General features: G+C 36.6%; 1 protein-coding gene across 7 annotated transcripts in view; it reads left to right on the top strand.

The window, feature by feature from the left end:
* ATP8A1 (ATPase phospholipid transporting 8A1) overlaps positions 1–16,546 on the top strand; it is a 237,728-nt gene extending 221,182 nt beyond the window's left edge. For all 7 annotated transcript variants that reach the window (XM_082464159.1, XM_082464158.1, XM_082464162.1 and 4 more), the window contains 4 exons: positions 2,159–2,247; positions 3,311–3,403; positions 11,072–11,163; positions 12,373–16,546. In XM_082464159.1, coding sequence (XP_082320285.1) covers positions 2,159–2,247; positions 3,311–3,403; positions 11,072–11,163; positions 12,373–12,470 — 372 coding nt within the window. In that variant the 3' untranslated portion in view covers positions 12,471–16,546. The remainder of the gene's footprint in view (positions 1–2,158; positions 2,248–3,310; positions 3,404–11,071; positions 11,164–12,372) is intronic.
* The last annotated feature ends 883 nt before the right edge of the window (positions 16,547–17,429 follow it).

Here is a 17,429-nt window from a genome sequence, read left to right on the forward strand (position 1 = left end):
CCATTGTCTGCGGGATCGGGCGTCTTTTCCCAGCTGACCTGCCTGCGAGTGGAGAGATGTGAAAAGTTAGAGACAAAAATGGTCTCTACAGAGTGAGGGGGAGCTTTCTTGTACAGAAAGGAAGGAAATACCTCTGTGGGATTTTATTTTCCCCCCCTCTTCATCCAAAAAATACAAAGAGGCTCTCTGTCTTTAATGCGAATGTCGGCTTTAAATCTTTTAGGTTTGGATTAACTCTGCAAAAGAAAAAAAATCTGACAGGCTTTCAGATATGACGCAGAAAAACTTCTTTCCCTTCAATTCATGGCGTTCATTTGCAAAGCCAAAGGCTGGTGGACTGAATAGTGGGCGCCAGTCTCCCCATCATAGTTAACATCACAATGGTCAGAATTAGCGGCCTCCATCCCCACCAGTGGACATTTAATACAGGGTGGCAAAGGCAAGAATAAATCTTTCTTCCCTTGCCCCCAAATTAAAAGAGATTATAAAATGAAGCCAAGTAAAAGAGGTATTTCCAGCTACATGACTTAGAATCTTATCTTACCTTTTTCCCGTAGAAGGAAAAAGAAATGTGCCATTTTGCAGGCATTACCTAACTCAAAAGCTTCCTTCCAACTAAACAAAACCCACTGACTTGATGGACATTTCCTATTACACAGTTATTGTTGGTTTTCACTATTGAAGATGTCAGCAAGCATGTCGAAGATCATGTTTTGCTTATAAAATAAAATGACTTTTATGTGAATATCTTTCGTCTTGGTGGTATCTAGAATGTGGGTGCTGTTGCATTGAATCCACATGGCAACATTTACTTTCTGAAATTTTGGGTAATAGCGTGTTCTTATTTTAACGTGTTTAGAGCTGTGTCAGCCTAGATAGAGGGAAACCTGAGTATCCTTGTACCAAGAGTCCGTATCAATAAGCTTGTGTTAATGTAGAAAAAATTTTAAACAGCAGCTCCTGGTCTCCAGATGAGAGTCAAAATGAATAGGTAATCTGAAACACAACTTAAAATTAGTAGTCTTTATATTTGATAAGGATTGATTGATTAGGACTGTTTATGTGTAATTGTGAACCTGCCTATACGAATTAAACTCTAAATCATTTTTAATTCCTGACCTGGTTAAAAAAAAAAATTTCTTGCGTGATTTTTAGTGGGATGTAAATGTGTGTGCGTTAGTTGGCTACTTCGGAATGGAGTTATAACAATACGTTTATGGATTTAAATAGGTACTGCGAATTTATTCTTGATAAACAAATAGACTCGAAGTGAAGCAAAATATTCCTTTTGGTTTTATTATATGACACTATCCCTTTTAAGCTCTAGTAATCTAATTACATTATAAAGGGATTTTTTTATTATAATCGCAAATAACTAATAGAATTTGTTGATTTTTATTATAGAGTCATTTTCTTTGCAACCCCAAAGGCTCTGATATAGCAATTTGGGATTTAATACAAAGGAATGCTTAAAGTTATTTTAATACACTTTTATTTGGGTTTTACATACTAAACATTTGGCTTGACTTTAGCAATAATAGGATGCACTGAAACAAGTTATGTAAATCTTTGAACAAAAATTAATATTATTCCTATCTAATATCAAATTGTTATTTTTCATAGATTCCTTAATTAATTTGTTTATACTGTATTCGTGATTTATCTGGATGATCTTTTAGTATCGTGTAATATTTTAGAAAAGTAAATTTTTATGTGCCAGAAATGGTAAATGTAGTTTTTAATTAGGATTGATTTTACATGTTGTATTATAAGAGAATTTAATCCAGTGTATGTTCAAAGTTTGCTCAAAAAGATAAATTTTTATATTCTAAGTTATAAAAGAAGGTCAAAGTTTATTACTCCATTATTTTGATCACAGTAATAAAAATTTCACATAAAAATATGAAAAGATTTGGCACATGATAAAACTTTGTTATATTAGCTACTTGAGGGAAAAAAAGAAATGTAGTAAATGCATGTTCTAATAAATTTGGCTTTTAATTCCAAATATTTCACAAGTTTGAATTCAGAGTTATTGTATACCCTCTTGCAGAATGAGATTCTTAAAATTATTTTACTTGAAATCATATAAAAACTAAACATGAATGATGTATTTCTTGGTTTTTAAAGTAATACTGTTTCTGATGCTTTTACTCAGGCAGCCATGTTGTTCAGTTCCGGAGTCTTTTGGACAGGCCTGTTATTTATCCCTGTGGCATCTTTGCTTCTTGACGTGGTGTACAAAGTGTAAGTGTAATGCTCAGTTATGTCATAACAACACAGATGCATATTAATCCTCAGATTTCTCTAGTTGTAACGTCGACTCTAGTGTACAGCTTACAGAATAGGAATTAGTAATATTAATTCTACATAAATAAAGAAGAAAGGAGTGATTAAGGAACTAGAAAACTAAATTAGTTTAAAAGAACAAACAGAAGTAAAGCAGGTAGCTTCAATTAACATTTTTATTAATCAGCCTGAAAAACCCATTCAAGGTAGAAGAAAAAATTCTTTTATCTCCAAATACATATATATGTAAATTTTTAGTGGACAATAGTTGTGAAAGGGAATTTTTGCTTGCCTGATTCTAAACATGTATAAAACAGAGAATAGAAGAAACTACAACTTTACTAATCTTTCTCCAGGATTATAAGTTTTAAAGTGTCCTCTCTTCCCACAAAAAAAGATATCATTGAAGTTAGTTAATATGATGCTTATTTAATAACTGAGAGTTTTAATATTATAAACGTAAACCATTTATTTTATGACTGTTGTTTCTATAATTATATTAATGCCCAGAATTACTGTAGTCTTTTTTTTTTTTTTTAATAAATTTATTTATTTATTTTTGGCTGTGTTGAGTCTTTGTTGCTGTGTGCGGGCTTTCTCTAGTTGCAGCGAGCGGGGGCTACTCTTTGTTGCGGTGCGCGGGCTTCTCATTGCGGTGGCTTCTCTTATTGTGGAACACAGGCTTTAGATTCACGGGCTTCAGTAGTTGTGGCACATGGGCTCAGTAGTTGTGGCTCACGAGCTCTAGTGTGCATGCTCAGTAGTTGTGGCACACGGGCTTAGTTGCTCCGCGGCATGTGGGATCTTCCCGGACCAGGGCTCGAACCCGTGTCCCCTGCATTGGCAGGAAGATTCTTAACCACTGCGCCACCAGGGAAGTCCCTACTGTAGTTTTTTAGATTCTATGGAAAAATTGCTTGTACACTGGTTACTGTTGTACTTAGCAGCAGCATGATAAAAACTAGTTTCATAAAGTCTTAAATCTTCACACGAATACTTCTACCCTTTTTTTTTTTTGCAGTATCAAGAGGACTGCTTTTAAAACATTAGTGGATGAAGTTCAGGAGCTGGAGGCAAAATCTCAAGACCCAGGAGCCGTTGTGCTTGGAAAAAGGTAAAATATGCCCTGAATATGTTCTTTTCCAAGTGAACTTTAAATATGTCTTTTGCTAGTGGTTGGAAATAAGCAGTTAAACTTGTATTTATCTGTTAACATGGAGTTAGCAGTGTCACTGACAAATTTTGCAGTCAGAGAGATGCAGATTCAGATCAAATCTTTCTTCGCTAAGCTGCATGTGACCTTAGCCAAGTTGCTTAGAGCTGCTGAGCCTCAATTTCCTCATCTATACAATAGGAGTGATAATACCTCCCTCATGGCCGGTTGTGAGAATTGGATAAAATACTGTGGATAAAGCAGGTGGCTTGCCATCTGGTGCTTAATGAGCACTCAGTAAATGGTAGGTACAAATAGTGTTTATTATTAAACTGAAAAAGAAAAAAAATAACACTGTAGAATATAGTCAAAATCAGAGCTTGACATAAAGTCAGCTCTCCCACAATTACCTTTGTGGTTCAGTACATTGTTAGGAACTGACCTGGGCATATGTCTGTTATATATGAAGTCAGTTATGTCTTCCAAGTCCTCCTCCTCACCGCCATCCGCCCCCCCCAAAAAAAGCAAGGTTAGAAAGCTAATTGAATTTACTAAATTTCACAAAACGTTATAGAAAAGAATTTAAACTTATATGAAAGCACTCTGTGATACACCACAATTATGAAGAAAATCCCAGGCATTTATTCTTTCTGTCTTTCCTCACACTAAAGTGAGCTAAAGTTTTGTCTCAACTATAGGACACGTTTTGCCCTGGTCTGTGTCACCTTCATCATGGTTCACTGTCGTTACTCAGTTTGACACAGTGGAGTGTCAGACTGGGAACTCAGGCTGAGACCTTGGCTTCCAGCCCTCTCGTGCTCTCATTAGGCCGAAGGGGCACGTCACACACCAGTCTGTGCCTCTCTTAAAAATAACAGCACCAGCCTCTGCGGAGCGTGCACCACGTGCTGGGTGCTGCACTCCTCACTTCACAGGTGCTATTGCATTGCACTCCTGCAATGACCCTGTACAAATCCATCATCCCCAGTTTTTCCAGATGAGGAAACCGGGGCTTAGAAAGACCAGGTTCTCAAGGTCAGAAGTGACCACGCTGGGCCTTGAGCCCATGTCACTTGATTCTAGAAACCCTGTTGCTAACCACGCACCATTCTGCCTCCTGCTGCTGCTTTTCAAGAACGTAGGATGGCAGCAAGAATAGCCTGCCACTAACGTGACAGTTCGTAGCCTCTCCAAGTCGGTGTCCCTGTGTACCTGATGGGCTGCTACCTTTGGGGTTACAGGTGTAACTCCTCCCTCCACCTTCTCCTCATCTCTTCCCTTCACCTCCAAGTCAACATCTATTCTATTGCCTTTCATAAATAATTCCTCAGTAAATGTTCTTTCCCTCTTTCACTCTAGCTGTAAAAAGGATATGGTAAGAGTTCTAGCTCACAAAATTGTGAACAAAAATATTTATTCACAATGATTAGGGAAAGTCTACTGATAGCACTGTTACTACCCTTAGTAAATTTCTATTTGTGTGTTAATAAAACCTACATTAAGCCCCTCCATGTGATACTGGTTTTCCATCGTTTATAGTATATCGGTGACTTCAACAATTCATAAGTCAGGCTGAGGGTTCCATGTGATGACCTCTGACCTCTCGGTCCTAAAGACCTGAGTCTGTGATGTGTGTAGTCCCTTACATTAAATAAGTCAGAGAACCTACAAGGAAAGAAGTGAATTCCGCCATAAATGACAACCAGCTTCTCCAAGAAAATGCATCTGATAAATTTCCTGCTGCTGCTCAGCTCATTTGCCTAAAATAGCTGTTCAGCTTTTCTTAAGGACTCAGGACTAAGTTAGATGTTAGCTGAATACCCCAGACAAAAACCCCTAGTACAGTAGGGACCCTGTGTTGCCATTGCTGCCAATCGGTGAAGAGAAGGATGGCAATGGTCAGTGCGGCGTGGTGTCTCCCTGCTAAATGGTAGCTAGAGGAAGGGGGAGAAAAAGATCTGTGAAAGGGGAAAAGTAGCAACTAGTTGGAAAAGTCTTCACACCAAACTACATTCTAAGGCAGTTTAGAAATTGTCAGATTGATTTTATTGATAGAACTCTTTCAGAAACCTTGGAGAATGAGACTCATGTCAAATTTCAAAAAACTAGCTAATTTCATCTGCATTTTTCAAAGAGGAAGAAATAGTGATTTCTGTGTATTCTAGTGATACCAGGCTTCCCTGAGTGCCAAAACACCACATTATTTTACGCCTCCTGGTCTCCGCACATGCTGTTCCTTGTCTAGAGCTGGTACCCTCTTACAGACAGGGTAATCCAATTCCTAGCTTTCAAAACCCAGTCCAAATGCAGTTCCCTCAGCTTTTCACAGATAAAATCAGTTCTTATTCTGCTATCTCTGTATCTTGTTTGTTCTTCTGTTTTTACGTTTATTGCATTATGATATAGTGTATTTGTTCGCCCTGTGCTTGTTCGTCTCCCCTACTAGACGGAGCTCCTTGTAGGAGAGGCCTCTGTCCTAGTCTTAACTGCAACCCAGAACCGGCCACAGAGCCAGGAACATAGTAGCACTCAGCCAATATTTGTTGAGTGGATGAATGTATGGCCAAGAGAGTTAACTAAGGAATGAATGAATGAACGAATGAAAGGGTGGGTGAAAGGATAGTTGAGTAGTGGGGTTGACCTGTGGGTAATTAAATTAAAATGTGATAACAAGAACATAGAAGTATATAGGTTACACTTCCCAAACTAGTAACACACAGCGTAATGACTGTTTACTTTTTTTGTCATAGAATGATGCAATTCTTAAGAAGGATCTTGTGGGTTGATCATCCCAATTTTTTTAATCTTCGCTAGGCACTACTATGAAGTCAAACTAGATGTAAAATGAAACAGTGTCAGAGAAGCTATAACTTACTTGTAAGCACTATATACAGATTAGTATTTATAAGAATTTATTTCTCATCTCTACTCATTTTCAAAAATTGAAACACCTTGGTTAAAAGATTTAGTCCTTTTTATAGAAATAGTATGCCACTTATCATATTATCCAGCAAATTAGATATATTTTAATCTTACATTGAAATTTTGAGGAAAAAGGTATGTTTCATCATTTAAGTATATTGTTTTCGAGCCATGGGTTATGGTGGAAATCAGTTTAAGTCTAAAAAATTGGGAGAATAAAGCCAAACCTTATTCCTAATACTGTGTAGCCATGGCTTATTTTTTTGTGTTAAGAAAATGACTTTAAGCTGTGAAATCCTGTTCTTTGCTGTTACTTTATGTGGACATGCTCCAACACTAGGGAGCCGAAGCATCTACATTCCCAAAGTCCAAAAATCTTTGAAATTCAATTTTTTCCATAGGCTTATAGCAAAATTTGCTGGAAAAACCAAAACAATTTGTACTATAAATATAAGGACATTGATCGTGTTTATTTTTCTACAATGTAATATTCCTGTATTTTATAGCAGAAATATTAATTTTTGGAATATGGGCCTCTAAGATCCCACTTGGGAGTATTACATCTACACATTGTGTGTAACATATTACTTTTTCTAAAACAAAACAAAATGTGAATTCAAAATCCCAAAGATTTAAAATAAGGGGTTGTGGACACTGGGCTCATTAGAGACAGGGCAGTTATTACGGGATATCTTTCACGTGTGTGTGAAGCAATGCATCTGATAGTAAGGCAGTATGAATAATGAGTCTCATAATTTTTTGTATCTAACTGTAGACATTAGCCAGCATATCATCATCAGCCGTTACTAAATAGAATTTTAGCCCAGGATCTTCAGGTCAGGCCTTATTAATTTGTCCATCACCACTGTTTGGCCCACAGCCTTAGCTTTAAAAAAGACAGTAGGGAAGTATGGATGTCAGATCATTTGGTCATGGGGGTGGTGATGGTGTTCTCTCCCAGCTTTTCTCTGTATTGTTTATCTTAATGAAAAGCAATTTTTTTTTTAATTTTTATTTACTTATTTTTGGCTGTGTTGGGTCTTCGTTTCTGTGCGAGGGCTTTCTCTAGTTGCGGCAAGCGGGGGCCACTCTTCATCACGGTGCGCAGGCCTCTCACTATCGCAGCCTCTCTTGTTGCGGAGCACAGGCTCCAGACGCGCAGGCTCAGTAGTTGTGGCTCATGGGCCTAGTTGCTCCGCGGCATGTGGGATCCTCCCAGACCAGGGCTCGAACCCGTGTCCCCCGCACTGGCAGGCAGATTCTCAACCACTGCGCCACCAGGGAAGCCCCTGAAAAACAATTTTAACATTGCCCCAGAACTAATAGAACTAATAGAAAAGAAACTATATTTTTCAATTTTCACCTGGGTTTTATATCAGGATTACGTAAATTTCTTTGAGGCGGGGGCGGGGTGGGGAGGTGATTAGGATAGGAGGACATAGCAAATGTTTTCCCCCAGCCTACTCTCATCCCTGTGATAAGGGTTCCATCCAACATTTGTAAAGAAAAGTGACAGAACGATGAAATACCTCCTCCAGAGCAGAGATTAGTTAGGCTTCTTATATTCATCATTCATCTCCCCACCACCACTGCCTAGTGGACAGCTGTCGTATGCTATGCAGTAAAACATTTCATGAATGAATGAATATAGCTTGGCAACCCAATAAAAAAACAAATGCAAATTGACCACTCTTCAAAGATAACTGAAAATACCTTAAGACAACATGTTCCAGGACAGTAAATGAGTTTTTACCTTTTTTTTTTTTTTTTTTTTTTAGTATTTCTAAATGAAATTTTATTTTAAAACGTGGTATATTTCCACCTCACCTCACCAAATATCTAAGTTGCAGCATTTTAACAGGCTTGGAAATAACATAAGTGGTAGTTGTGTGATTGCATTAAATAAATCGAAAATTTACATAGCTTGGTATGTACATGAAAGACCCTACAAATTGAGTAAAACTACTGAACAAGAGTTGTGAATGAGATGTGGTTTTAGTTAGAAGGCATCCTAGAGTCTTCTTTTCTTCTCACACTGTGTTAAACTGTTCAACAAAAACTAAACTTTTAACATGTCTATTAATGTTAACATGTTACCAGTATATTTTATAATGTGGCTTGATAGTGATATCAGTACCCGTAAACATTGATGGCACAGAAACTGCATAACTTTGAAATGAGGAGTAGTTCTCCAAAAGTGGGATAGGACTAGAGAAATACAAATCATCATCAGTTATTATTTATTAAGCACCCTCCCATGAACGGCATTTATATTCTGAGGAGGGAGTTTTTGCTCCATCAAGAGGTCTGACGTAGCTAAGGCAAAAAGCAAAACAAGAAACAAAAACCTAGTAGTTTTCCTAAGGAAGTGGAGTGAGGGGCATTATAAGTTAAAACTCATGTTCAGCAATAGACTTCTCCTGTTGAGGTAATGTTGAATATAAACCAAGGCATCAGAAATGATCCTCACAGAGTATCTTTTGTTTCGTGATGACCTCTGTTCTAGTTGGGGTTTTTTAAATAATAAATTCCTTGGGATCTGGGCGATGGTCAGGGTGGGAAGAACTAGTGCTTCTACGTGTTGAGTGGTTCCTGAGTACCAGTAACTGTGGTTGAAGCTATACAACTCCCTGAATCCTCCGTCAGCCTGAGGTTAGGAATTGTCCTCCTGTTCTCCATGAGATGTCCAAGAAAGGTTGCCTAAGGTGACCCAGCTAATAAGTAACAGACTCAGAATTAAACCAAAGTAAGACTGCAAAGCCCAGGCTCTTTTCCAAAGTAGTGTGCTTCTTTCCCCAGAAAGAGACTTTCTTACTGCTTTTTTTTTTTTTAACACTAGACATTAACTTGATGGAACAGCTGAGTGATAAAATAGCCTTATATGAACCATTACAAAACAAAATTACATTATCTCATATATTTAGGTTGCCATAATATGAAAGGGGCAATTCTCACATCTGCCTTCTTATCGCTTCCATAATTGTAATATTAAAGTATCATGTTGTAGTATTCAAGTATCATGCATTCAGGAAGGCCAGCCTGAAACCTGGAAAATGTATTTTGGGAAGAAGCAGCTCTATCATGATACATTGCCGTCCTCTAGTCTTCTGTAGTCATTTCAGTTTTAAACACCAGAGACTTGCCAAGCACCCCATCCAGGATGCTCTGCTAACAACATCAGACCACCTGCTGCTAAAGCTGCCGACTTCCTCAAAGCGGTTACATATTTTAGTGTCCCTATGAGTCCCCGGGTCTGTAACGGTAGATCATTTTAAGAGCAGAGTAAGAAAAGTCACTCTGTAAAAATGGCTCTTTCTCATTCCCCATATCTGTTTATTTCACTAGCAAAAACAAGTTTTACAAGTTTTTGCAAAACCACTAGAGTTTTAAGATTAATTAGCTTTCTTGCCTTAATTCCCAATGACAATAAAATATGTCTAATAAATAGCAGTTAACACCCCTAGACTTTTAAAAATGTGTGTAAGACTACTACAAATGTCAACATTTCTAAATATTTTATTTCAGCAAAAGCCTAAATGTTTTTGTAATTACAGTGAGTTCATTTTGCAGATGATCCTTTTTTTTGCATATGATAAATATTGTTCCCTTTCAGGGTCTAAAAAAATTGGCAAAATACAGAACTAACATAACTTACAGCAGTTTAAGTAAAGCTTAAAAGTGGGGAAACTAAAAGATGGAAATTTGTCCACTGAGTCAATTCCAGTGATTAAAACAAAATTGCATAAACATTTGCTGCAACACATGTGGATTATTTATTAGCTCTTCATGCTTGTTAGTGTTTGATATCAAAGCAAAGTTTTATAAATCAACGAATGGAGAAATGGCATGATTGGGAGGATTGGTGATGTTTAAAAGTGCACTTTGGAATTATTACTCAAATTCATTTATCTGACAAGTATTTGACTCCCTACTGTGTGAAACACTTCTGTGTGCAGGGGAGAAAAACAGATGCATTATTTCTTGGATTCTGCTTTTAAAAGTTACATAATTACATGGGTTTGTTTCTGCAGAGAAGATTCTTCTAAACGTTTATTGAAAAAACATGTTTTTTCTTGTCACTTTACCTAGTAAATTATTTTCTGAAAACAGTTTTTTTATTTTAAAATGAAATTAAGGAACATATTTCATACCATATTAGAGTGGTAATGGAATTTTTCTAATTAAAAAGTCTGTGAAATTTCTTCTTTGCATAGTTTTTCAGATTTTTCTGTATAACTTAAAAAAATTATTTTACACCAGAATATGTGCAAAGTAGGAAAAAGGTATACTAATGGTTAATTTTTTGAATTCTAAAATGCCATGCTTGCTATATTTAGTAAGCCTAAATTCCAAGACTTTAGAAACCACTAACACTACTGGTAGAATTTGTATTTTTTATTAATTATATTGTGCAGGTTCTGTGTCTGTATTTGACTTAAATATAACTGGGGGTGGGGAAATCTTTTGACTGGACTACTGGGGACAAAACTCTCCTTAGCTGTCAGGGGGGAAAAAAATGGCCTCAGAAATATGCAATACTTGAAACCTCCTTTGCTGTCTGAGAAAATGGGGTTGAAATAATCACTAGACTCCGGATTTCTCAAGCAATCTTTTGTGTCAGTCTGACTCTCTCTGGTGGTCCTGTGGGCACTCTGGGTTCTCCGCCAAGTTGATAATTCATTTCACACATTTGCACCTGTTCTGCAGCCTCACGGAGAGGGCGCAACTGCTCAAGAATGTCTTTAAGAAGAACCACGTGAACTTGTACCCATCAGAATCATTGCAACAAAACCTGCTCCGTAAGTATTTGAGTTCTGTTTTTTAAATACATCCTCTGCCATTACCTCATAGGATCTGAGAGCAGTATTTTGACTTTAGAGATATTTAACTATTTACAGTTAACACCTAAAACAAGTTTTGCACGTTTGCAACATGTTATGTAAATAACAAATGTTTAAAGAATCCTTTGACCACGGCCATCTCACTTTCAGCAAAAGAGATAGAGCATTTGAAAATCTTGCTGCTTTCACTTCAAGAAAAATATTCCCGCATGCCCCTTGTTTCCTTAAGTCTTAAAAAGAACCAGTGAAATAAATCTTAACTCTTAAAAGCTCACTCTGTATTGTTATCTTTCCTACTTGAATAACTTTGCAAGAGCCTTTTCAGCTTTCATACACAATGACAGGTATGTGAAACATCGCACAATGAAACATGTATTTTCCCCTTCAAAAATATTTATGAATATTTAGAGTTGTAAGAAATTATTAGGTATCACGCCCTCTTAACATTTCAAGGATCTAAAAAAGAATATAATATATAAAGCCCTGTGGTAAATGTATGTGTGTTAGTAATATATCATTTGTTTCATGTTATTTCCACATGTAATTTATTTTCATTTATATATACTCATGTTTAATGCTTTTGCTCTTTATACTTCAAGAGGCCTTTTCTAAAGGTGTGATTCCCTTGGAGGTCATTTCTTATCCCCAAGCCCCCTTGGACCAGGCTGGGGCATGAGTGAGTTTATTTGTAGATGCTGAGAGCCCAGAATAATGTCTTCTGAGGGAAGGAGAGCGCGTTTCCACTATTCCAAGTTGTGTGTGTTTATCTCCTCCTCTTCTTTGCTTTTATTCTCCTTCCCTCTCATCCACCTGATCTATATGGAATACACGCACCCACTTGACTGCACTCCCCACCCCTCTGCTAGTCAGGAAGCAGACATTAGAGGGGCTGGACTTGAGATGCTGAAGGGAGAATTGAGGGGGGCCGAGAGCGTCTGTTCATCTAGGGAGCACAGCTCCTAGAATCTAAGCTACCATCATCTCACTCTTCATTTTGCAGTTGAGTCTGTACCTTTTACAGACATTAAAAACTAGTGTCTTCATGCTTTTAAAGGTGGGAGGGATGCCTTAGTTCCCCAAGTTAGGAAATGAGCACTCAACACTCAGAATAACAGAGATTTCCAGCGACTTCAAGATGACCATTTCTATTTTATCTTTAACTTACAGACGGGTATGCTTTCTCCCAAGATGAAAATGGAATCGTCTCACAGTCTGAAGTGATTAGAGCGTATGATACCACAAAGCAGAGACCCGAAGAGTGGTGACGGGGCGGGGAGGGGTGAGAGGCCAGTTCTGCCACGTCTCTAAGGGGAGCTCCCAGGTCTTCACCAGAATCTGCTGACCAATTCCAGTCTGGTCCAAGGAGGGGAAATGGATCTGAACTCATCTCATTGACTGACATTCAGGTTCATGTATATTATAGACATAAGCACTGTGCAACTATACTGTAACACCATCTCTTTCAGACTTTCTAAAGTATTTACTAAGTCTTTGTAAACAGAAATGGAAAATGACCTTGTATCTTGCCAGAGTGTTTTCTTAAACTGAGAATAGGTCAGTATTCTTACGCTGTTACTCTGGGGCTGCAACTAACTATCAGTGTGTTGGATATACCACAAGGCAACCGACCTTTACAAATCTCTAAAATGGTAGTAAGTTAAAGGGACTCCTTGATATCCATTTTAGATTTCAGAATATGCTGAAAAAAACCAGCCTTCTTAAGGAAGCGACTCACTGAGCAAAATTTCTAAACAAGACATTAATAATAATAAGTGTTTGTGTCAAAAATCATCTTGATAAATGTTTGCCAAAGAAGTTTAATAAATGTATTTGTCATTCAGTAGTCATTTGCCCAGAAATTTAAGAGAAGGTTTACCTCTAGTTCTGCTGTAAGATCTGCATGCCTGACTTTACAAATCTAAGAGTGATTTGCAAAAACAAGTATTTCAAGGCATTTGCTACTAAAATCTGTGATGTTGCACCTTTAGCCTTACAAATGCTTCTTTCTCGTTTGTCTTGTCTATTTGTTCAAGTTGCAGTGCACACATGGTATGTGACTGTCTTTATGATACTGATTTTTAAAACTGTATTTATGTCTCCATCCTTTCTAATGAGGTTTCATCATCATTTAGATTTTTCTAACAACCTGGCTTCTGCTGTAGATTGAGTGATGTCATTTTGTCTTCGAGTTTTCTCTTTTAAGAAAAATATGCTTACATATTTATGTGAGGTTTCCAATGCTTCTGTCAAGGTGTTTGGAATACCATGTTGGATAAATGCATGGGCCTTTGTAATGTCCGTAGACTCAGCTTTTGTCCTGTGTTTTGGTTTTCCCTGTTAGTGCCCATTCGAGATGCCTGCTGTCTTCAATGGCACGCCCAGTGTTACGGTGACTGCCCTGTACTTAAGACTGAGAATGACTTCACAGTTCACTAGTCAAGCAGCTCCCAAAATTAGTCACACACTGCTAACTGGGACAAATAAGTAGTACCTTTTACCCATTTTAAAAACACCTATTTTACTCAAGCCTATAACTTTACAAAGAAAAGTTCATCATGAGTAGATTTTTGTTAATATGCTTTAAAATGTGTGTTGAGTTTAATTATTTTCAGCATTTCCAAGACATCTGAAAATGCTTATTTTGCCACCAACAATAAATGGTGAAGGGGCTGTTTAAAAACCACAACCAGTTTTCTACACTATTTTTAACATAATGCTTTCATGTGGAAATAAAAAGAATTCTAGCTTTCAGATACACCTCAGAGACTGAAGCAAACTTTTTGCCTTGTATTCAAAAGCCTGTTTGCCTTTAAGTGGACTTACCAGCAAAATAGGTACAACTTCCTCTTAAAAAAAATAAGTCAACTACAATTGAGAAGAGAGGAGATTTTCAAATCACTCCTTGAGTTTAATAATTCACATCTTTTTTGTCCTTTTTCTCAATCTAGATTTAAAATTCAGCTATATATTATTTCCTTCTCTGTATTTTTAGCTATTTAGTTACCTGTATGCCTCCCACATTTTCTACACATAAGAGAGGTTATAACATACATAATTTGAACTTAAAGGGGGCAAGGAGTTGACATACTTCACTCCCTAGACCCTTCCCATTTGGAGATCAGATTAAGAAAATCATAAATTCAAACATCTAACAAGACCACAGGCGTAAGGGTCTAAGATCATGTTCGAAATTCAGATTTCACAGTCTTTGTCTACTGAATGGCTATTCGGAGCAGCTTTTCTGGGCCTCCATGATGAGAGTTGAGGTCAAACCACAAAAAATGAAAAACAAAAATCAAGTACAACGAATAAGGATTTTTAAAAAAAGAAGAATAAAGTACATCCCCCTAGAGGAATACTTCATAGCAGTTCCAGAAAAGGGCTGCTTCCATTTCCCCTCACCTCATAGGTGACATCCTTCTCCAAAATTTTAATATCAAAATGTGATGAGTGTAATGGAATTGAATTTTCTGGCTTAAACGAAATGCTTTATTTTTATCCTGAAACATGAATCGTTTCTGTGGAGCCCTTCAACATGAGTGGAAGACTCATGGTTAATCATGTGGAAGATCATGATCTGAAACATGACTAATTTAAGCCTTTTGGTCCCATGGATCTATTTTTGAATTATCAACGTTAAGTCAGTCTCTTAGCTTCTTGGGTGGGAGTTGGGAGTAGGCAGCAAGGAGTGACCACCTTGGTAAAACTTAAAAGATAACATTGCAATTGCAGTGACTTTGTAGTGTTAATTAGAGAAAAACCCTCTGATTCTTTAACCTTGGGTGGTGGGGGGAAGGAACAGAGTTTTACCAAGATTAAAATAAACAGTTGAGGTGACTTTTAACGTGTATTTTCTGAAATAAGGGACACTCTTCGATTAAAAAGTCCCTTGTAGGAACTCCGGCAAATGCTAACACCGTTGCTTTACAATGTTTACAATTCGGAAAATACTACTTACTGCAGAAAATCCTCATTCATTTCACCCTGAAAAGCTGGAGGTTGCTTCTTTAATGTTAACTAGTACACAGTGATATTGAGCATGAACTTTCTAAATGTTTTACATACTCAAATAAAAATGTATTGGTGTCTCCCACCCAGAAAGATGCTATATAGTAGAAATTATTAGCAGGAAAATGGTGTTTCTCAGGAATGTAGTAAATTTTAAATGACATATGTGCTGCCTACCCTCCCACACGCCACTCTGTCTGATGTGAGCCTGCTTCAGCAACGTGGCAAAGTTAATGGAAAGCTTTTTCTAATGAAGTCAGGTGAACGTGTATTCTATTCAGTATTAGCCATTTACATGAATTGTATGGTCATTGAATGGACTCAGCGATTCCTCTTAATTTCCAGGGGAAAAAAATGAATTCAAGAAATCAACATTTATTCTGGTCATAACATTTTATATTTTAATTTTGCAATTCTGCATTCTCAATATCCAGTATGAAAGGCACATGATAGTTTGTTCTGCATTGTGTGCACGGTACATCACTTGTAATCTGTCATTTAAATATTCTTTCAGGAAACGAATGCCATTCTGAAAGTACTAGATTGCATATTCACAATTTTTTATTTATAACAATGTCATCGTTATTACAAAGCTAAATAATCATTGGTGTTTATTTTTGTGCAGTTTGCCCTTTGATGTTTCCTGGTTCTAAAACTTACATTACCAAATAAATCTGTAATTATGTACAAAATTCATTGAGAAAATTCCCACCCTATTCACATCATATGAACCAGGCCTATGGAATTCTTTTTTGTAAATTATTTAATGTAACACCATGCAGTTCGGTGCCTAATAAATGCTTTTTAATGATCAACATTTCTATAATGCCTCTTAAAGAGACCATAGTCTGATTTTTCTCACGTTAAAATAACTGAAGTCACTTGTGAAACTGTTATACTTTGCTGCATTTTAATTAGCCTTCAACAGCTATTAAAATGGAATGTAAGTTAAATTTTGAAGGAAAGGAAATAAATGTTTTCCATTTTTCGTCTTGATTTATTTTCTATATGAGAGCAGCTGTGTTTTTGATAGGTTTATGGTTTGCATGAATTAATATGTAAAGTGGCCTAGGCTAGTGCATGGCTATTGCTGTAAATCTTGATGTTTATTTCTGCCTTATAAAAGTCTCTCATGGCCTACCTGGAATTTCATATTCAGTGTACAAATTAATTGGTCCTCCACACAACTTTTTTTTAGTAAGTAAATTATTTTACAAACAAATATGAACTAATTTAATTGAAACTTTTGTTTAGCTTGCCTCTAAGAACTTTTCTTAATAAAGCTCACAAAACTTCTCAGCAAATAAATCTCCCTTAAGTAGGAAAAAAAAAAGCTAGATTTCATACTTGCTTACTTTGAATTAACAGCAGCTTTCCATAGGTAAATCTGCTCTTGCAAAGATGTGAGCAGAATATTTAAAAATATATATTTTTATGTTTCATGGTTCTAGACTAGAAGCCATAAATGCAGTAAATACTGTTTGTTGTTTGTTTTACTACTTCAAGCTTCATTTTTCACATTTTCAAGTTTATTAGGCTAAAAAAAGCAGCCTTGGAAGGCAGCTACTATGGAAAATTGCAGTTTGCATTAAAGATAAAATAGTATTTTCAGCTCCATGAAAAACCATTCCTGCTGAAACTGCTGTAGAAATTGTGAAGCTGCATGAGTGGAGAGTATTGAATCTGTGATTATAGTAGTTTTCTCAGGTGTGTTTATCTCGATGTTCAATGCACTGTGTTTTATAAATAGTTATTAAAGTCGAGTAATATTCAGTTCTATGCAGTGTTATGTGTCATTGGCCTTTTGTGAATGTGCATGTTTTAAACGGCAAATTTTAAACATTTTGTCCTCTGATTGTTGTTAAAAATGAAATAAACTTTACCATTACATAAAGAAAATTGTTCAGGATTTAATTGCTAGCTTTAGAAACTATATTGCTTTATAAAACCCTCAAATCTGCTCTAACTATAGTCTGAGAAGGTGTATCTGTTTAATAACAATGTTAACATTTTGTTTACAACCCCCGTGATATACAAAATATCCCTGCATTGTAATCCCATTCAGCCCAACATAAAGTGGGGTATATTAACTCTAGTTTTGTATGAGCTGGTAGTTTTGATAATTAAGTGTCAAAAAAACAATTTTTAAAATAAAATTACCATATTTTGATTCTTCAGTCAGAAAAGCCTCCCAGGATTGTCCTCATTACAGATTT

This window comes from Balaenoptera physalus (assembly GCF_965194825.1).
Source record: "Balaenoptera physalus genome assembly, chromosome: 5".
Classification (NCBI taxonomy): Eukaryota; Metazoa; Chordata; class Mammalia; order Artiodactyla; family Balaenopteridae; genus Balaenoptera; species Balaenoptera physalus.